At 39.8% G+C, this 22,545-nt stretch overlaps 1 protein-coding gene across 1 annotated transcript in view; it reads right to left on the bottom strand.

The window, feature by feature from the left end:
* The window catches only part of CUBN (cubilin), a 141,568-nt gene that overhangs the window by 62,924 nt on the left and 56,099 nt on the right, over window positions 1-22,545 (bottom strand). Inside the window, exons 29-32 of the mRNA XM_057383343.1 lie at window positions 14,895-15,076; window positions 8,092-8,266; window positions 6,244-6,425; window positions 921-1,077 (exon numbers count right to left, since the gene is read on the bottom strand). Coding sequence (XP_057239326.1) covers window positions 921-1,077; window positions 6,244-6,425; window positions 8,092-8,266; window positions 14,895-15,076 — 696 coding nt within the window. The remainder of the gene's footprint in view (window positions 1-920; window positions 1,078-6,243; window positions 6,426-8,091; window positions 8,267-14,894; window positions 15,077-22,545) is intronic.

Consider the following 22,545-nt stretch of genomic DNA (forward strand, 5'->3'; position numbering starts at 1 on the left):
YTAGGCAGGGAGCACTCACTCACCAGACACGGTTAGTGCAGTAYTGAATCCAGTAGATGTGTTCTGGGAAAGCTGAACAGATTAGGCTCTCATAGCTGTTAGCCAGAAATGCCTAATTAGGTATCTAACTAGTAACTTAATAACTAGGGTTTCTGAGATTTTTATTGATATAAAATCCTCCTTTTCTCTCTAACATTTTTCACAATATTTTCAAAGAAAGAAACATTTCTGGGAAAAGTACTAATTTATAGTGAAAAGAATCCTGAGAGGAAAATGAGATAAACTGATTTTCTSTACAAAAATTAAATGTCTGCATCTTGGGGAAAAATGTTTCCCAAATTATTGAGAAAAAGTGAAAGCAAATCACCAGTTGTCAAATAGTATGTAATTTCATGAAAAATTCTGCSCARTTGGTGTCATTTTTCATTAAAAAGRAAACCATGTAAAAYACCAATTAGTCCTCCACAAATTGGATAGTTGATGTTTGGCAGGGTGTGCAGGCCTGAATCCATGKACTTCATCAACAGCACCACACAGGATTTTTTTATAGCTTTTCAGATTCATGCGCATGGATGGACATATAAAATGTTAKTTTGTCACTAGGTCTGTGGAAACTGCCAGTTGCACATTTTTCTCAGGACAATTATGGACAGCTAACYCTCTAGGGAGGAAGAATAAGAGGTAGCTGATGTGTGCTAGATACCTTGCTATAAAAAGGATGATTTCTCTTTTCCCAGTTGAAGAATCTAAGTTGATCATCAGACTTYAAATTCTTAAATCTATAATTTGGAAAAATTAATTCCTGGTAAAAATACAAACTGATATACTCCATGTGTAAAAATGACACTTCCCATTATCAGCTGTTCTAAAAGACTGTGTCTGATTAGATAAATCAGAATCAATGTGAATGATGAAATTACCCTCGGTGAAGCGAGCACTGAAGCCCCTGTGCTGGATGGTTGTATCAGAGTGCAGTCGGATGTACATCAGATTCTTGGAGGATGTGATAGGAGGAGGATTCTGTGCTCCACAGAGTGTTCTAAGAAGTGGTGCTTCATTGTTTGGACCATCAAATACCTGTTATGAAAAGATCAAATKAAGTATTTGGTTTCAATGGGAGTATTGAGAAGACTTTTATTTCATTCCCTCTCTTACGTTTCATATATTTTGATTCTGATATAGTTCTGCCGTGGGCAAACAAACTGTGCATTGCCTATTTTAAGTGGAAATTTCAAAAAAATCTGTGTATTTCAGGTTGAAGCTACTGTGACCCTTGTAACAGAAATGCCTCAAGTGAACATTTTCTTTGATTTATATTGGGTATTGAAGCAACTCTCCTTCAACAATCCAGATTTCCCCATACATTTCTTGTTTTCTCTAAATGGCTAAYGTAAGTTTTCAGGTAGCTTTCATTCAATTAAACACTATATCTTGCCTCAGTAAAGATTTCTAAACTGGCCCTAACAYGCAACTGGTGCAYCAGTGAGAGCYATGACTGGATAAAAGCTCACTAGGRTCATGYTTTTTAGATATATGTACCCAGCATCAAGGATCAAAGTCCACATATCTATGTTTTATAACAGCTTCAGAGTGCCAAATTATACACATATACATGAAATGCTATTTAAGCAGTGGGTAAAGAAGAGTAAAAAAAAATAGAGGAAGAAAGTAAAGACAGGTTTGCAAAACTTCACTTTTAATTTTACCACAAATGTTTTCCTTCTCTTTTTTCTCCCCTACAGCTGATAATTTTGTTTCCTTCCTGTTTCACAATTGGGAAAAGACAGACAGAGAAGTTAGAACCAATAAGTTCATGGCTTAAGCAACATCAAAATTTTGACAAGCRAAGCCACAGAGAAAAATGGCCACAGTCTCAGTCTCCCATTAATCCTTCTTAGCACTCCAGCAGAAGGGATTTGTTGCTGCTGTGGTTGGAGCCATGGGACAGTCTCAGAGGTGCCTGGTTTCAGAAGTGAGGAGCGCTGGAGCTCCCAGAACTGTTGCATGACCCACAGAGGAAGAGCCTTTGGACTATTGGGCTGCAACAGCAGTTGAATTCAGTTCCTGTTTTAGCAAAAATGCCCTGCCCTCCCATAGGCACATTACTTAATAAAATTTATTACTCAGCTGGAGAAAAATATGGATTAAAATACAGATAGGAGCACTTGAAGATGGAGCCAGGATGCTAAAAGCTGAGTAAGAGCCATATAAATGCTTTTTATGCAGATTAGAGACCAGTACTTTTTATTGAGATTGTCTTCTTTTACTTCAAAATGCCTCGCATTCTAGAAAGTCTGCGCAAGGCAGCAGCAATGAATCAGAAATTTTTAACTGACTATGTAACACAATGCAATGTTTCTGCATCCAGTATTCAAAGGCCTTTGAGCACACTACTGAAAAAAAAAMAATAAAAACAGCAGCTGAGAGAAAGATGACCTGTCTCAAATAAACCTCAGAGCTGAGAAACAAGGGACAAAACTCCTGCTTAATCCCCTGACATACCCTAGATAGTCAATGCTGTACTCATGAATTAAACATTTGCCTGTGGTTCTGTGAACACTAGCTAGCTGTGTGGGATCTTGCAATGGAATATTAAGTCTGCAACGCCTGTTAAGATGAGTACCTGGTAAAGACACCCAAAAACATCCATCCATTCAGTCTTTTCTTCTCTCTTGGCAGACTGCCACAATCAACCCTCTAACACACAGTGTGCAATGTTTATTCTTCCTCTGCACATATATTCTGTATATAAATCAGTTTGCCTGGAGTTAAAAACCACAAACCWTGGAATGTGGGGGGAAAAGAAGTAACTGCTAACAAAATAACCCTTAGAAATTAGGGCAGTGTCTTTCCCTAGACAGCAGTGAGAGGATTTTAACTGAATGTTTAAACTAGAGCATAAAGGGCCTGACTACAGTCCTGGTAAAATGCTGGCTTTGATGGATCTGTGTGCCTCTACCTAGCTGAGGATACGACTAAGAGAATTTCAGGCTTGAAGTTAGATCAGAAACAATATTCACACACTAGTTCAGGAAAGAGCTGTGTCTCTGGAGTTTCTTAAAGTTAAAAACATCTGAGAAATGCATTTTTGTGGCTGCATGAGTAAGGAAAATCAAYGCATCTGCTTAGTTAAAAGCTATGTTTTCAGTTACACTCTGCATAGCAGCAAATCCCTTTCCACTGTGAACGTAACTAAGTGACTCAYTGCCTTCTTCAAAAGTGTCCTGAATTTTGCACAAACACATGACAAAAATATGTCAATTCTTGTCTTCTGAGCCAAAAAAATTCCACATATTTCAAATGGCTCTCTCTTGAARGATCCTCTTTGCCAGCACCTGGAGTAAATTATGTTGTACCTCTTCTAGCTCTCAGAAGGTTGCATTACATTCCTGTGTACTACTTGTTATACTGYTATAGGGAAGAAAAATAACATTTATGTAATCAAACTCTCTGGACAGAACAAACTATTTCTCCCTCCCCTTTTCAGAACCTTGTGCTAYAAGCACTGCCCTCTGAGCCACATCATCCTCAAGTCTCCAGATAGTTGAAACTCTTGCTGACCTGTGCTCCTGGCATACCCTTGGATACATTACCASTTAACCACCGTCAAAAAATACAGTAACTAGTGCATTCACAATTTCTTTTCCCCATTTTCCTTCAAAGAAACAAATTTGTTGCGAGACACACTCTCCAGATATAAGTACACAGAGGTTAGTACACAGAGAGGAAATAAAAATTTACTCATGTATGGTGACAGTAACAAAAAACTCTTCTCAAAGATGTTACGCTTTCTACATTATATAATTGAGTTAGAATTCAGATTAGAGAAAGGCTGTACACCCTCATTTAGCTGATGAAGAGATGGTAATCTGTACTGAGAACAAATAAGAAACAAAACCGAGGCACAGAAACAAAGGACTCAACTAAATTTAGGGAGCCAAACGAATGAAAGTTGTGCTCTCTGTGCACTCCCTCCATTGGCCCTAGAGGGAGCTCAGGGCAGTTATCCCAYGATTTACCGTCATAGGCTCAGAATACATTTGGCTGAACCTAGATCTCTGCTCAGATTCACATGTAAAATCACTGAGCAAAACAGAAGAATGCACTGGGCTTTATGGAGCTGCAGCACAGCCAAGAAGCAGCAGGCACAAGTATTTTCCCTCCTCCCACTTTGCTCACATTAGACATATGCAGGGGAAAATCTTAGAGGAAAAAAATACGTTTTCATGTGTTCCCCACAGAAAGGAATTTATGGTAGAAATATTTGAAAAAAAGAAAAAAAATCTTGAGTCATAACACAGGGAAAAATGAGTGTATCTGGAAGGGGAAGGAGGAAGGAAAAGACCGTTGGTACACTTAAGGGTGGAGGGAGGCCCCAAGAGAACTCCCAGAGCAAATAAAATGCATACAGATAAGTAAAAATTAAAAAAACAGAAAGGGTGTAACTACTGTCCTACTCATACGTAGCAGTTATTCCTATATTAGGGAGAAAAAAACAGCCCACCTGCTTCCTTAGCTGCCAGTATTTTCCATTTACACAGCTTTTGGAATGCAATTCCTAAACCATTCACAGACATAACACTTTTCCAGCCACTCTCTGTCCCCTCACTCTGTTTTCCTATGTGTGAGCCATAATGCAAGTCTTGAAACAAGGTGAACACAAATCACATCTAGGTGCTGGTAACAAGAGATTCTCCTATTCTGGGCATACCAGGAGTGAAAGGAACCTCATTTAGTTTTTTCTTGCCCTGCTGGTTTCCTTACATGAGCACTCAAAAGCTCTACCTCACACACCAAAGTCTCAGAGCCCTTCATTATCTCTTGGCTTCAAACCACCACRCCTCCTCATCAATTTTCAAACCACACTCCATCTGATGGGCAGTGATTGATGTTTGCATTACATCTGAATCTCCAGTTGTGTTTGCACAGCTGGGGCTGATGGGTAACTTCCTTTTTCACTATTCCCAAAAAAACCAAAAAGCAGCAGCAAACAACAGATACACCTATAACTTTGAAGGACAAGGGATGTCACTGTGCATGGTCTGCAGACTCTGTTTATGCAAAGAGCTCGGGCACAACCATCTCCTCAGCCAACTGAGGGATGGATTCTTTTCGATGACTAAAAACTCAGTGTCCCAGCCAGCCTATAAAGGTAATAGGAGACTTGTGACTGTAGCTGCAAGGAACTCATGGAGCCAAGTACTCCACAATGTGTTTAGATAGGTGGACACACTCCATTGGCATCTGGTATTAAAAAGAAACTTATATATCAGCTCTTTTCAGAATTTAGCCCTTAGTTTGTAAATGGTCTTTTTGCATTAATACAAGTCCAACCATCTCAGATGGCCTGTGTTTCTGTCAGGAACTTTGACTTTCTACTCCTGTGCGATAGCACAGAAGATTTTTCAATGGTGCCCTGAATATAGTTAATATTTTAAATAAAAAGACATAACCATATTTCCTTATGCTTCATAAACAGAAAAAAAAAAAAAAAGGAACAGTCATTGTACAAAGACGCTTTGTGGCCAAATGAAATCTTCAGTTCTGCTCAGCAAAATGGGGACACATTTCCTTTTCTTCTGGTTCAGTACAAAACAGCTTTACGAGGCAATGTTGTTAAAACTGATGCTGCTTTCAAAAGAGTCTCAGTTCCTGCCAAATTGAGTTCTCTGTGAATGACAGTTTATCAAGGAGAGGAAAGCTGGATTTTGGGCTACAGCCACTGTGCTTTATCTGACTAGTACTGATCACACATGTCTTTGTACTGAGTGAAGAGCAATCTGACATTGAGGGTCAGGATTTCATGTCCCTGCCCCCAAAAGGCCAAGTGGAGACTTGGAGAAGTTTTCGTTGTTGTGCACTCATTGAGCAGCAATTTGAATTTCTGTGACATCAACAAAAGTTCACAAACCAATTGCAATGTGAAGCTTTAAGGAGAGCAGCGGGTCTAATGAAGCAATTAGACAGCTGAGGAACACCTGAATACACAGTGCATACATAAAGAAAAACAGTTCCCTACAATTGCCTCTGGATGCAGACTCCTCCGCTCCTGAGTGTGTAGCAGAGTGTAAGCAATCTGTTATATGTGTCAGCAGTTCACCTTATGTCTTGGAGCAAGCCGTAGTAAACTACACTATAAATGGGAAAGGGTGTCATCATAACAGTCATCTATKTATGAGATTATTTTGTAAGCATTTCACCAGACTCATTAAGGAAAATTCTGAAATTTCTTTTGTTACTTACTTGAACATTGTCATAGTTACACGAATGGTGGCTTTCAATGTCAAAATCCRTGAAATTCAGTAGGACTCTGTGACTGTGGTCAACTTGGATAACCCAAGAACAATCTGTGTTGTTATTATAAGGTTGAGGATAATTTGGAGAATGGATTTCCCCACTYGTAGCTTGGAAAATACCACCACAGCCTGAAAAAGACATAATCAGCTTTAATCACAGGCTCTTCTCTTTTATGCTTAGTGAGAATCCACCTCTGTTTTTAAACTAAGAACAACTCCTTCTTTAAATTTCCTACATTAAGCTTTTGTAAGATGTGTGCTACAGTTGTTGAAGTGTCCTGGCTGCAACAAAAAACAATGGAAATTCCTATCAGGAAAGCATATTGTTACTATTATTATTATTATTATTATTATTATTATTATTATTATTATTATTATTATTATTATAGTTGAATATGCAACAATAATGCTGTGAGTAACGTAGCCCCATGCTGGCAGTAGATGCTGCAAAGGCTGAAGCATTACTGCTGGTATTCTTCTACCCTAGATACTGGAAAAGCAATCCAAAATACTGTTCATATGAATGCCACAGACCTGGCATACTGAGAAAGCAATGACTAGGGCTAGCTGAGCATAGGGAGAGAAAACTACTTCTATACCAWGGCAGCTGGGAGCTCCTCATTGCTCATGAGCAGTGCAGCAACTGCAAACCRCAAATTTCTACTTCTCTACCCATGAAGTTGAGGGTTTCCTGAGGACACCACCCTTAAATACTTCTGGTCAGAACAGCTCTGGTGCTCATGAATATCTAAATAGCCTGGTATGATGAATCTTGTGTGGGAAGTATCAGGGCTTTCAACAGAACTAACACAAACAAACAGACCTTGATATCTTCAAAAGGGATGGAGGAGGGAGAAAGAAAGACAGTGGGATTGCTGTAGATGGAGGCAGCCTGCTGGAAGGATAAAAAACTATATTGTTATTGCATTCTGATGAGTGGGTATTTTAGAGGCTRGAGGGGGGTTGGAGTACAACAGGCAAGACGTTGTAAAGGGATGAGAAAGCTTCAGGGGRCCTAAATAGAAAAAATAAGCTGCCAGATCTCAGAAGGGGATTAATTCAAAGGACTATTGTAGACTCCTTTTATTCAAAAAAATCTTGTGCCTTTCTCATAAAACTTGTGAGAGAGAAGTATAAACCTTRACAAATTAATGAATCAGTGTGCTTAATCAAGCAAAACCGCAAAAATTAAAATATGCCTCTCGTCACTTTTCATTGCAATTATTTTCCGATAATTGGCCTTTTAATAAGAGCTCCCATGTAGAGACATRGTTGAATCTTTTAAGCATGTCTCTTCTTTTACTGATCACCAGTAAGGCTGTGAACAAATAATCACATTGAAGGTGGACGAACCTTATAGAGTTCAAGTATTTACTAATCATTCCAAATATTTTTGGAGTCCACTGATTCTTCAAGCTAAGCCATGTTCTCAGATATGTTTCCCATTACTATTTAAAACCAAAAGTATAATTCAGTGAATAAAGGACTCTGTATGGGTAAGTGGRTGGGAAGAACTGGCAGCATGCAAAACTCCTTTGCTGATTTCAGAAATGTCTTGATAAATTATGTAGAGAAGAAACCCAAACAAAATACATAAATAGGCCTGGATTTCAGCTAATTAGATGATTTTTAACTCCATGTGTATTTCAGCATCTCTTAGTGGCACCAAATTCAGTATCACCCAAATTCTCTTTTAGTTTAGTCCTGTGCTGTTTAACTACTTTAAATGCTTGCATGGCTGATCCTCAATTCTCAGCCTTCCTGAATTTCTCGTGGTATTAAGCAATATACTCACCACCTGGATTCTCTTGCCAGGAGGCATTAAAACCTTTCCCCGTCACCGCTAAATCCGTCTCGAAACGGACAACGGCTGCATTGCCAGTGGTGGAGACTCGCAGTGGGTTCTGTGCTGGTCTTGAAACACATAGCTGGGCCAGCCTAGGAGACAGGAAATCTGGGCCACCATAGACCTAGAAATGGAACAAATATTGTCACACTTTTTCACAGTGCTTTTCTGCCACACAGAGTACATGAAAACTGCTTAGTTTTTAGGAGGAAAAACCAACATCGGTAAGTATTGAAAATTATTAGACATTTTAAGATGAAAAGCAGCTGATAATTTTCTCTGCAGGTTTACTTGGTATCGGAACCACCTGTAAAAGTTTAAAATGCTAGATGATTTCAGAACAGCCTTGCATTAAATAGGGTTTTCTGTTTGGGGACTTGGACACATTTTYCTTCCCTTTCCCTCCAGAATTAGTGGCTTGTTTCTCTGGGCATGTAAATCCAGATTTTTTGCGCGCTTGTACAAACAGCTTTTTTTTGATGCAACCTGTGCTGATGTTTTGCACCACTGATATTGAGAGCCATAGTTCAACATGATTTTTAAACTGGGGTTAGATTTCATCATTCCTTCTAATAAAACAAAAACCATTGTAACTTYCTTGACTTCATGGGCAGCATAAACACACGAACTACTAGATTTGGATCAAGTAAATGGCATTTTAATAATATCCTTTGGAAGCTAGGATATATAGCATATATATTTGCTACAAAAGACTGGTTTTGTCTTGTAAGAGTAATTATTTCCTACTCAGAAGAGTGTGCCTCAGGCAGTCATAAACCAGAGAACCGCCACTCTCTTAAGCATCACAGTGGTACTGTGTACTTACAATGCATTTTCAAACCAAGTGGAGTGAATTAGCTTGCGTGCTGAAGCCTTGTTAACCTTGTTTCTCTTTTTTTCCAGAAAGGATGTAGGATTTAGTTTGAACCCATTTAAAACTGGTGGAACTGGCTCACCTTCCCTAGTCTTGCCTCTCAAAGCTGAAGAAAACACATGGGGGCAAATGCTCAGTGTGATTTCCAAATGACATGTGACTTTGCTGCCTAGAGCCCTCAATGATTGAATTTTCTTGGCTTCTTGCATGCTAATGAAATGGCACCCGATACTGACAGTCTACCACCTTCCATTAGTATGTCCCTGGTAGGACTGCAGCTGCAACAGTCASCTTGACAGTAACCTTGGATGTGAAAACTATGGAAGAGATACACCAAACAAAGAATGTGCTGCTGTCTTTCAGCAACTGAACTAGTATTAAAAATATTCTTATTCTATGAGCATATATGACGTATAAATCCTAAAACTGAAAACCAGCAAGATCTAACAAACAAAACCCCAACAACACAAAACAACAACAAAAACAACAAAATACCACTCCAAAAAACCTAAAGCAGAGAATWGAAATATAAGGCAACAAATCCCATCACAATTTTCCAACCACTAGCACCTCAAGTCCGCTCCAAAATTTTATTAGTTTGGTAAACATCAAAAAAGTCAAAAGAAGCAATCCATGAATCTGTCTCAGAAAGTATCAGTATTGTTAGAAACAGCTTTTTGTGTGTCCTGTTTCCTCTGATCACTTCTAGATGAGGGGAAACTCAATATATTTAATAAGCTCTGTYAGACACTTTTTAACCCCAGGAGAAGTTTGGGTTCTGTCCAAGCTAAATATCTGAGCAATTTTAACAAAGAGCTGAGCTAGTCCCCCCACCTCCAGGGCTAAGTGTACTGCATTGTTACATAATTTGAGTAATTGTGCGCTCACTAACTGCTCACAGGGCCTGACAGTGCTCTGATATTAGAGATATAACATGAAGAATTTGTTTTTTAACTGGGAAAAAAAATTCAGTGACTCCAGGTTAATGTGAGACCTCAGGAACTGAGGCTTGCATCCCCAGAAGCAACAAGGAATTAATTTTTCTATAAACATCACAGTCTGTTAGATGTTCAAAAGACAGTACTTTGCTTTGGTGGCTGATAACACAGGCTTAATAGCTTAAACATTTTTATTTTGACCGAGACAGCACTTTTTTGCATTCTGCAGGGAGGCTGCATGACTTGAATGGATAATGGTTCCTCTGTCCAATCGATCGTCTCAAGGCATTCAAAAGAAGTCAGTATGGATGAAATCACAGCTCAGACTCRGAATCTGTAATGAAGCTGTCACGGTCTGGGGAAGAAGCCTGTCCACTGTTTGTCCRCTGGAAGCTCAGTGCCTTCAGAAAAATCTTACTGCTCGGCTGCTTGTGAGGCCCGGTAACAGCTGCATTTGTCAGAAGTCTGTTCAAAATTTGAATTTTAAAATGTGTTTGTGGTATATTCCCTGAGTCAGAGCCACAGCATGAGATCTCGCAGGAACACATGCTCTTAATCATCTAAACCAGCCTGGGGAGGTGATGTGGCAGGGGAAACAGCAGGAGTTTCTAATGTGCATCTAACAAGGCTCATGGACCAGCCTCTCACATCATCCCTGGTGTCCCCTGGGGCTGTCTGCACACCATGGGCAAGGGAACCAAACCCTGCTCTGACACAAACCCCGCTGATTTCTGCAGCATTACCTCAGAAATTAACTTGGCCCAAGCTGAACACTTTGAATTGATCTGCTGGGAAAGAATTAAGGATGGAGAAGAAATATTGACAGAAATCTGAAGTTTGTGGGTCTCCTTTACATTGTTAACTGTTCAGCAATGGCCTTTTGCACATATTCAAAATAAAAAGCAGTCAGGGGCATGCTCTTTATAGTTAGGAGTGTATTTCTTTTMTCCTTTAGACCAGTTCAATTAACCAGATGCTTTCGTAAGGGCTGGAACAAAAACAAGCTTGAGYGTTTCCATGACAAAAAACAATAAAATATTATATTTGGCTACAAARAGAAAAACCAATAGTTACCACATGAAAAAAGAAGAGGGAAAAGRGAACGGATGGAAAGAATGAATTCAAGGGTGTGGTTCATAGTGATATGATGTCTGAACTGAAAAAAATAAAAACAAAAACATCTAGTCTGACCAGAGTACCTGATCCAGAGATAAAGTGGTATTGGATGGCATAGCAGGGCTGCAGSATACTGCCATAAAGCCCATGGTTTTATTCTGTTCTTATCATTTGCTTCTGCCCCGTTAGCTCCATTTATTGTTAACAGTCAGCATTCCACAGTTATGAGCAAAAGAAAGCTGTTTTTATGCGGTTGGTCACCCTCATGACACAGATTTTCTGGGAATAACACTGATCCCTCCTCAGATATAACTTCCAGCAAAGAGAGAGCCTGGCTTTGACAGAGAATTAAAATCGATGGTAATACGTGATGTTTCTTTGTATTTAAATGAGAAGACCAGAGCATCTAATAGGCTTGGAATTGCAATAGATTTGACAGTTTTCCTTCCCTTTCAGCCCAGAGCTACATCTTGCTGAGGCAGAATATATTTATAGTTTATAAGAATCTGGTCCATGCTAAGGAGAAGATGTTGTAATTTGTGTCTCAATTTATTCCAAGCAGACATGGTAATTTTTCTCTATGAATGTATTTTCAAGAGAARCCATTTAAAAAATGTTTCAGCTCTTTCACTGTGTCCAAAATGACATCTTCTATTTCTGTGAAACATATCTAGAAAACATCTTTAARAACAATTTAAATTTGCTTCTAAATGTTGATGAAAGGAATGGAGTTTGATGAGGAAGAAAAAAAGACAGACTGCAACAGTGTCATAAAAGAAACAGAGAAAGATTAAAGAAGAACGTGTCAAACACTTGAGACAGGGAAATAACTTGAGGATTTCACATATTAAAAAAAATAATGTAACTATTATTGCACMGTTTTGGTGAAACACACAGCAGTTCTGGGCTACTGACATAGAAAGGACAGCTTGTTTAAGAGTCACTATCAAAGGAAAGGGAAGCACTCACTGCCTTTTACAAGAACAAGTATGCTTCAGACAAAAGTGCAAGAGTGAAATATTCAAGAAACTATGGTATAAAAATAAAGTTAGCAGCAAAGGTGCTGCAATGGGAAATATTTCTTGGAATTTTCTAAATTCTCTGCCAGGTCAAAGGCATGAGGGCATTCCTAGGCAGAAGATAAATATGTATCCAGGACAGCAAGTTTTGTGATTACTGGGACATATATTTATTACAGGACAGCTTATTTCAGGTAGCAGACTTAAAGGGACAGGGAGGTACAGCAGAGTGCAGAGCTACTTTAGTACTGATTTTGACTTCCTATTAAAACTGGAAAGTTGTTTAACATGAAAGAAAGCAGAAAGTGGTAGAACTCACTAYTCAGAGATAAGGAAAAAGTGAAATCAGGAGAATAAACATGAGAAAAATCAAACTTCAAACCTCAAAGAATACTTAGATTATATTTTTGGGAGGATAATGTGAAAGATATTTGAGTGATCACTGAAATACACTGATTGATATATTGAGTGATATTTGAGTGATCACTGAAATACACTGTATCAAAAGCACATCGGGAACCTCTCTTTTAACACTCTGCAAACTTAAATGTTTGTGTGGTTTTCAGCTTTGCCATATGAAGACAAATACAGGAAAGACTGTAAGATAAGGCAGCTTCTGGAAAAGGSTAACAATGTTCTTTTCTCCCCCCCTAAATCTGAGCCATCATTTGTTCTGTGCAGACTGTGTCAATCATGCTAGGAATGAATTTCAGAACAAAAGCAAGAAAATACATACGCAGCAAGGTACGTAAAGCTCCACCAAGAACCTGCAGTTTGGCAGGGAAAGCTCTATGCTGCCAGGCAGGACCTATGATACTGCACTACAACATGAACCAATTTTCCCCAGTAAGCTGATTCATCTTAGGTTATCTGCCAGCAGATCAGGGACTGGTGTTGGCAACTGAATGAACCGAGGTCAGGAGACAAGTCACTCGGAGCATGCCAGTTCTGAGGGCAGGAAGGCAGGGGAGTTCACAGCAAGGTGAGCATCTGTGCAGATAAATTAGTATGGCTGGAAAGAAGCAAAGCAAAGCAACTAAGCTGGAAATGGCAAAGAAAGGAAAACCAAAACCTGAGGTGAATACCTCACTCAGGAACACAGAGCAGCAAACTGCAGGATCCTCTCAAACTGTCTTTTAGCAGTTAATGTCCTGCAACCCACTCAACTGGTTTAGGCCAGCTACCTWCCCAGTCAAAAAGTTCTCAAACAAATGGCTGCCAGCATCTATTCTCTTGTTGGATCATGATAGCTCCTGAGTGACCATCTGCAGATGTAGGCATTGTCCTTGGACTATTCAATAAATTGTCATCTATGGCAAATTTAGATTTGGAGGCTGTTTAATGGATTCCTCTGGGCAACAGAGGCATAACTGAAGTTTACAGGCAGATTAATTTCTATCTAGTAATTCTGGGTGCAAAGAACAATGAAGATGCAATACAACAGACATGATGCATACCCAAACCAGTCAGTACAGCTCACCTACTCACAGTCCCTGGTGTCAGCAATGTGACATACAGGCATGCTTGCCAATGTTACTGATGGAGAATTAATGGAACAACTTTCTKACACCCAGATCCTAAAGAAGTCCCAAAGTCAATAGGATACTCAAAGCACAGCATCCGTTTAGTCAAGACTTCCACTCCATTGATAAGCTAGAGAAGCCTGTTTCAGAGCCCAAAAACTGGAGTTAAGTTATATATCTCTTCTGCTCATACAAATTCTTATCTATCTAATCTGGCAACTGTATATTTAGGACCAGCTTTAGGATGTGGGTTAAGTTTCCAAGAATATTGCTGATTAGTGTGCACTAAGTACCACAGTCTGGAGAAATCAAAGCTACTAATGTGGGAATGGGCAGCAGTGCGTAGGTGTGGGTGCTGGACAGAAAGTTGTCTAACTGTATGCTGTATCACATCACAGAAGTTGAGAAGAAAAGTTGCAGCAGAGTGGTACAAGTTCTCTTAATCAATCTTTTGGGTTCATTACAAAAACATAAAATGTCATCCATGTATTAACATCAACAAAAAGTCCCAACAAGTGTACCTCCATTATTAACCTCTCCAGTGAGASCAATATAGAAAGTCTATAATTCTAAACAAGTTATTCCTGAAATTATTTCCTTTCCCTTCTTCGTGTACTAGGAGTCTRTTCAACTCTGTTAACTGAGATTGGTTACCTGACTGCTTACCAACATGAGCAAAAAGATGTCATATATAACAGTCATCCAGTCTTATGGGTCTCTTAAAGGTCAGCACGTCCTTAGAGAGTTCCTTTTCTCACTTTCCCACCACCTTAAGATGACTAGGACATTACCTCTTCTTATATTCTTTTTTCTGGGTGCAAAGATATTTCACCATTTTCATCACTCAGATTTATAAATCTCCCCCCATCCATAGAAGAACCTACACAAGGTCACAACTGAGTTATGCCGGTGGTGATCCATCGTCTTCCTTTACATCAGGAAATTATCTTCATGRTACAGCACCCTACACTGAGTCCTTTGTGAAAGGTGAATTTTGTAAGACTAAGTTTTTCAAAGCAGTTTTGTCTCTTGTTAGGAAGCATACAGTGCCTAGCATCATAATTGATGTAAGGTATACAGACACCAAAGACATAAAAGCACAAAACTATAAGAACATTGTGGCTTCTGTGACACTGCATGTTGAGCATAACTGTAACCAGAGCAGAAAAGGGAAATTGCAGTAGAATTGTTTGTTCTGCATCTGCAGTTCCTGGGATTATCTATTCCAGATAGAAATGAATATAACTTGTGTATTTTAGAGGAGTAAATCTAATGCTCTTACCTCCAAAACATCAAAGCTGCAGTTTGGGTGATATTCAATGTCGAATTCCTGAATGGTGAGTTGAATGCTGCTACCAGGCGCTGTGTGGATGTACCAGATGCATTCCCTATTGCTTGGGTATCTGCTGGGGTAGCCAGGGCTGTGAAATGATCCAGAAGGGCCAGAGAGTTCTCCTCCACAACCTGACAACACAGCAAAGCAGCCTGTCAGCAAGGATCTCTGGAAAAACTCACCAACAGCTCTGTGACAAGGACAGGCAGTAGCACCCATTTCAAAGACACTGGGATGAAGGATCTGCTCTATCACAGGGAGCCCAGGAAGAGAATGACAGGCTGGAGCTCTTTGCACTGCCTGTGCTGGAAGTACTTCATGTCCTGTTTTGGTACATTTTGTACCAAACCTCAGCATCTGCTTTGACTGCTGAACAAACTGAGATACAGCAAAAAGCGACATTTTAGATATTGGCTTATTTGTCAGTTCTAGAAAGCTGAATCAGATCCATCCTAGTTCTTACTGGTTTTAAATAATACACAAGCTAAGTTATCATGGGGAGCGCTTTTGATTGTAAAAAGGCCATTTCCCACTGCTTTAGAAATCATAAAATTAAAGACAATGCAATTTGCCTCAGCCTACTGAGCCTGATTACAAGCTGCCAAGTCACAGTGGATAAACCATCTTTCTGACACTTATTGGGTTTAATGTTCTTTTTTTTATTCAATTGTAGCTGTGCAATTGTAAGACAAGCCATGTTTGAAAAGTTATGTATTTTCTTTTCAGATAAGAAWGTATTGTCCTAACACCACTCCCCAGACCATGGGGTGACTAAGTTCTTACATAGTGTGAGCTAGAATGAAAAAAAAAAAAAGGTAGCAAAACAATGGATCAAATGTAGGCCCTCATTTAACAGCACAAAGCAGCGAACATCTGAGACTAGTTTTATCATTGCTTTATGGAGATGTGGTAAGTGTAGCACCAGCTTTCCTTTATTGAATTCCTGGGAAGATGCTATGCCTGACTCAGTCCCCARCTCTAGGCATAAGCAGGGTGGGAAGGCACAGCAGCACTCCCAGTATCAGCACAGATTTAGACCAGATACTTTCAAAGTACCTTACCTTTAGAGAAGCCAGTAGGGTGGCTATGTATCTGTCACATGCAGAAAGCAAGGGAATTCTGTGCTCAATCTGATTTTATGTGTGTGCCACTCTGCCTTCCAGCAGCATTCTTTTTGGTCTCTACATCACAAGCCCCCCAAGTGTTTAATTTAGGCACTAATCTTTTGCTTACACTCTASCTTTGTAAGTAATGCCCACACTTCATCAATCTCTTTGGCTTCATCTCCAGAGGGAAGGTTCTGTCACATAGCAAAAAATACAAACAAAAACCCTAATAACACCATCTGACAAACCATGAGCTCTATATTCCTGGAGGCAAATACTGTGGTATGTCAGAAGTGATAAATAGCATCTGTATCAGAGTCTTCATTTATAGGAGATATTTTAAAACATAAACCAAATAAACTGCCCCTTCGACCTACTCAACTAATCCACACAGACTTGTAAAACTCATCTAATCTCTATTAAATCTCAGAATAATTTGCAATTTGAACAAGGTATCCTGGCCATTCCTCTACTTAACACCCTTTTTTTCAGGAAGCTGTAGATCGAGATCTTCAATTAAGTGCAARTATTTTCCTTAACACCTTTAGTGCCAGACTTGTAGCTAAGTCCCAGCAACATTTACCATCATCTCTACCATGGGGTCTTTCAGCTTCACAGAAAACATGAATTTAGCTTTCTTGTAGTTAGCTATATGACTTCTAGGATTGCAAAATACAAACCTATGAGGAGAAAGAGCAGCAGATCTGAAAGAGTGCGACACAYACGAACCTATTTTAAGCTAAAAAAGGAAACACCTAAACACAGATATGAGGCCGTGCCAGCTCTGTAACACTGATCTCTGTTAGTCCATCACACAGTACWCACTRGAAAAGCACCTTTTAAACAGAATTCCCACTAATCCAGGTAAACCTTTACAGAGCTAACATTGACTCACAGGTGAATTGGCACACGTTCAGCAGTTCTCCTCCCCACCTTGCTGCACACAATGCAGTCAGAGATGGCTTGCCCTGCAGTCACAAAGCTACACTGTCGAGTTACTGGGCGTCTCTGGCTAGGAGCCAACCTTGCCTTCGGTCCCTACGGAGAAAAAGCACTTCCTACCCCGAGGCTGCCAGCACGGGTTAATATTAAGCCCCTGAAACTTTGATCTCCATGAACATTTCATCAGTGAGGTGGAGAGGAAGAAAGCCTCAGCGTAAACCACCACCCTTTTTTTTCCCAGAGCCAGTTTTTCGTCTAAAGAAACCAGGTCGTTGAGGTTTTACAACTGGAGAAAAAMGGTGTCGTCGTCGGGGAAGCCTTATACTAGAATTTGCAGACTTTCTTTCCCCTCAGCAGCCGGAATTACACAGACCTTAGGAGGAAAAAGCCGCTTGGCCAGCTTGGGAAACAGAAAGATTTCTCAACAAACAAGACTTGATGTCTCGGCTCCTGAGGGGGTGGGAACAGGGGGCAGGGGAGTTTCAGCAGGCGAGAACAAAGGCAATTGCTATTTATCTCAGCCCGAAGAAATCTGGGAACATTTTAAAACTTAACAGGCACTTATGACTCAGCTTCTCCTATTAAGAGTTTCCTGATAGCCACTAAAGACATGTTTTTTTTATTTAAACTCGAAATGGCTCAGAGGAGTGGAAAGCTTGTGCGCTCTTCTTTGAGGCACAGASCTTTCTTCCATGCAACCCTTGCAGGTAGCATTCAGATTACTCACACTCCCTCTCCGGAGAGGTTTATATTTCCTCTGAGCTCAATCAACATTCTCAGGAAGCACATGAGTAAGAAGGTCAAACTGTTTTTAATGTCCCATTTCTTTTCGTCCAACTAAAAATGTTCCCAGTAAAGGCTATTTTTTTTTTATTTTAATGGAGTGATTCTTAGCTGCACCAGTAAAACGGAGGTAAAGGTTAGGTCTCTGAGATTCATTTCTTATAAGTTGTTTGCAAAAATCAGAATTACTTGAGTTTATGCCTAAGCATTCACTGACTAAKAGCTGAAAAAAAGAACTCACTGATCTTTGCAAATATGTGAAATTCACACCAGTATTTTTTTGACTGACCAGCATATGCCTCTAGAAACCTCCATGTCAGAGGCAGAAGCACCATCTCTCAACTCTCTGGTCAGCTGCCAGGAAGTCTATACATGATGTTTTTGCTCTTTAAAAGGCAGAGATAAAAACCAGTTCTGTTGTGCTTTTCTGAAAATATAGATGTTGGTTTTTTTAAAAATATTTGCATAAAAACTTAACAGATTAAAACAAATATTCTAAATTTAAACTTACTTGCTGTGTTACAACAGCAAAATGAGAAAACTCAAGTAATGATAGAATAACTTTTTCAAATGCTTACAAAACCTTGATTAACAAGTTCTATGAATAAATAATTATATGAATACAAACCTTCTCCCAATGTTTGTATTTGTTTGCAAACATCAAATAAGTGATTCTATTCAAATAAATGGAATTTGTGCTATTTATAGCAACAAAGTAAAAAAAAAAATGTGGTCTTTAGGGAGAAATAAAAATGCAGAAGCAGAACCTATAAATTGCTGCATTTCCTCAGCTCACACTGAAATAATAGTGAATAATGCCAAGCCATTTTTCTCCTAGTAAAACATCTTAAAAAGTTTTTCTCAGCACAGAAATACATGGTCTTGCCATGTGCTATGAAATGCAGACAGCTGCACTGTGGAAAAGTTTTTGCAGCTGAACTGCATACAGCATATGACCAGTTTGTGCCGACCTCCTTGCAGAAATTTTGGGCATTTCAGCCCTGCAGTTAAACAGAGGGAAAAGAAAATAAGAAAGGGGAGATACTCTTTTAGTGGTATAAAGGYCCTGGAATTCCCTTGAAAAAAAATGCTGAAAACTACTACCTACTCTGGTGTTAGTTGCTAGGAAATCAAACAACAAACAGAAAACTTAGGAAACATATATTTGGTGGTTTTGCTTTCCTCTGACTAAAATCTACGTATTCTTGAAGATTGTGCAAGGGATGATTTAGAGATCTTTCCATATTACTGCCTGTCTGATTAGCAGATGGTGTTCATTAACCAAAGCAGAATCCCTATTCTCATAAATAATTGTAACTGAACAGAAATGTTGTAATCTGTGGAAACTTCTATTATTTTTAAAGTTTTCAGATTTATTCATGGGTATGTTTTAACCACATGCTAAAAAAATCCCTTCCATAAAGGTTAAWGTGAACTGGCACTGTTCCTGTAAAATCAAAGCTAGGGAAATGAAAGGATACAGAGTTTTCCAGTTGTGGTACTCATGGTGAAACATGTCAGTAAACATAAACTGACTCTAACTGCAAGGAGCATGTACTATAACTGTTTGCCTGCAGTACACTAATACTCTCATGAAGTATAATTTGATTTGATTCTGAAAACTTTTGCTCTTTTGGGTACGTTTGGCTATAGAATATTGTCCAATGGATGAAGAAGAATAATGTGATAAGGATTTATGCAAGAGAGTAAAAATTAAAGTGAGATACTGTTTTGGGTTTTTTCTGCTTTCTGATTTGTTAATATCAGACCCTGTTCATCCTTAGASTTAATGTGACAGAAAGACGCTGAAAAGGAATAGTCATTTTTGGGAACTGAACAAATGGCAATTTGTCAAAGGTTACACAAGAAATCAACAACAGAGCTATGAATCAGGCTGAGAAAATCTGGACCTCGGTTCCCTTGCTGACCTGCAGTGTGATATTCTGTGCAGTAATCCTAATGGATGCCTGACAAATGTTTGCAATGAACAGCTTCTGCATCTTTATCTGACCTGTTTCTGCAGTGCTTCACTGAGGAACTAACAAACTATTTAACATTTGGCCTGACACATACATTGACAAYGTGAAACAGAAAGCAGAATACTGGATGCAAATTTGAACTATGCTGAGAATAGACAATTACATTTATAAGCTCTGTTGACAATCAAGCAGCCAAATGAGTGAGCTTGCAATGAAATGCTGATGTATGTATAAAGCAGTGAGCTCCTTCATGCACAATGCTTAATAAAGTAAGTGACAGTTCTAGGAAATATGYATCTTCTCAGATATGACAGTTGTCACTGGTGTAATTTTGCACTGAGTGACCTTTGCCCTCTTGGCCTCCTTAGACTTTTTTAAGGAAAGCAATTTAATTGGCATTCCATCTTTGCAATATCCAGACTGTTACCACGAGTTTGTTCTTTCTCAAAGGGCCAATATATGCCTCCATATATATTTGCCTATATTAAGCTTCCTAAAATAGAGTGAAAATAGAATAAGCACCTTAAAGATTCAAGCTTTCCACTGGTAGATAATCCTTTTGAGGCCCTAACTGCAGAAGAAAACATTTGTGATTTAGCCAAATCAATTCTAAATCCATCCTCATCAATGAAAGCCCCTTAGATGAACAATGTTATTTCAGACCCACAATAATTCTTAAATTGAATTCTCTGCACTAGACCTTTCTATCCAAGTTAAAAGTACACAGGACACTTTTAAGCATAAATAACAGCACTCTCATAAGAACAGTTACTAATTCTGTCTTTGTGAAAGCCTGGTCAAAGAAAACACTCTTTAGAGTGGGTTTCCTTGGCAGCTGGAACGATCAGATGCAAATGTTTAAATCAAAACAGTTTTGTTTCATGTGTGGCAGGAGGGGCTACTCACATCAGTTATCAGTGATGTGAGCTTTTGTCTTTTTTTGACCACCTCACAACTGTGAAAAAGCTGCTGGGAAGAATATCTGAAACAAACCGTATCGGGCACATGGCAAATACAAATCCTGCTCTCTTTACCATCAACACATGTGAATGTCCTTGATATATATCTCATAGATGCTTCACAACTGCCAGTTAAGGAGCACATGGACAGCCTGAGAAATACTTCACAGCAGCTTGAACTCTAGAGCACACATTTGTCACTTGAGCAGAAATAAAAGCTCTTCTCTCAGCAATATATGTAGCTCTGTTATTTTCTTGTCAGGTGAGATGTTACCAGATCTGGGTGTAGATTCCCCTAGGGATTTGCCCTCAGGGAGAAGGGACCGAAATGATTCACTCTGAAATACTCGACTAAAAGGCTGCATCTCCTGATCAGCTCCCCTAGACAASGAGACTTTTTCCAGTGAAGTTTTTTTATGCACTTGAAAGATTTTCAGAAGGGAATGGTAAATGTAGCACCCCGACCACAGGGACATAGCTAATTTTATCCACTCTAGGGCAACCAGACAATGTAGCCACCAAGAGTAGGAGGAATAGCCATATTTATGCATGACACCAGTTGAGAAAGAAAAGGAAATTCTTGCAATGAACAAAAAGCTGGCAAATGCGGTCAGCTCTGGAGGAACTTGCAGTCACATTGCAAGCTGTCAGAAGTCACAGCTGTGACATTCTGAGCCGGCAATGGCATTCCCGAAGAACCAAGCCTATCTGACCCCACAGYCCCTGGTCTGCTGCTTAGACACAGCCCCACATTAGCAGTCCGGACCCTGAGCAGCATTAGGGTGGAGTTTAGTGTCCAGGAATTAACATAAGGGCAGTGCTGTCTGACAGAGAAGTGAATGGCAGTGCAGAAAAGKAGTGCAGAGGGGTGGGAAAGGGGAGAAAGCACAAGACTGTTTACCATGGGGGTAGATTCTGGAAAGCTTTGAGAGCTTTAGAAAAGCAAGTTAACCCAGCACCATGGCTACTGTATGGAACTGATGTCATCTGGCTGTGCATAAAAGCCTGTGCTTTTTCTTCTTTTGTGCAGCTCCACAATGACGTCACCCCAAAGCACAAGAAGGTACCTTTGTGCTGCAGCCCTTCCCCTCTGGCTCCTGCTACAGTCCCACTCCTCCGGGGTTCGTCCCTCGCTCAGAAATGCTCCTCCATTCACCCCGCTGAATGCACGGCAGCGCCGTGAAGCCGGCAGAGCCCTCTGGGAGCCCGCCAGCGCCGGCAGTCTGGGGAGGGGGCAAGCAGCTCCCATTGAAAGCGAGCACAGCACGCCTTACACCTCAGCAACCCACCGTGGGGCCTCTGCAGCACACTTCAGCTGCTCCACAATGCTGCCAAACATCAATGCTGCGAGCTGATTAGACACACAGGGCAACTGGGGAAATGTAATTATTTTCAAGGTTGGAACCCCCTTGATGGGATGCACAACAGCAAACAATTGAATCTTGTTACAGTCCACAATTGCTGTGAAATAAGCAAAGTGAAAAATATTGCATTTGTAGCCTCACTTATGAAGAAGTAGCAAACACAGTTTGCAGTTGTACAATCATTACAGATTTGTTAATAGCTGGCATGCATGCTTGCATATTTAATAAAGCCTGTGACAGTTTTCATGGTGTGCCAGAACGAGAGAGCAAACACCCAAAGCACATCCTGGCCAATGTTACTTCATTCAGAGAAATGGGGCTGGGGTGGATGGAAGTGGGCACTACCCAAGAAAACAAGCACCACAAAATGAAATAGAGAGAAGCCTGCACAGGAAACAGAAGTTTATAGAAATGGGCAGCACTGAGGGCCAAATGTTCCCATTAGAAAGCTCAAGTGACTCACAGTA

This window comes from Malurus melanocephalus, unplaced genomic scaffold, assembly GCF_030028575.1.
Source record: "Malurus melanocephalus ecotype Western Australia unplaced genomic scaffold, MMel_1.1 scaffold_14, whole genome shotgun sequence".
In the NCBI taxonomy this organism is placed as follows: domain Eukaryota; kingdom Metazoa; phylum Chordata; class Aves; order Passeriformes; family Maluridae; genus Malurus; species Malurus melanocephalus.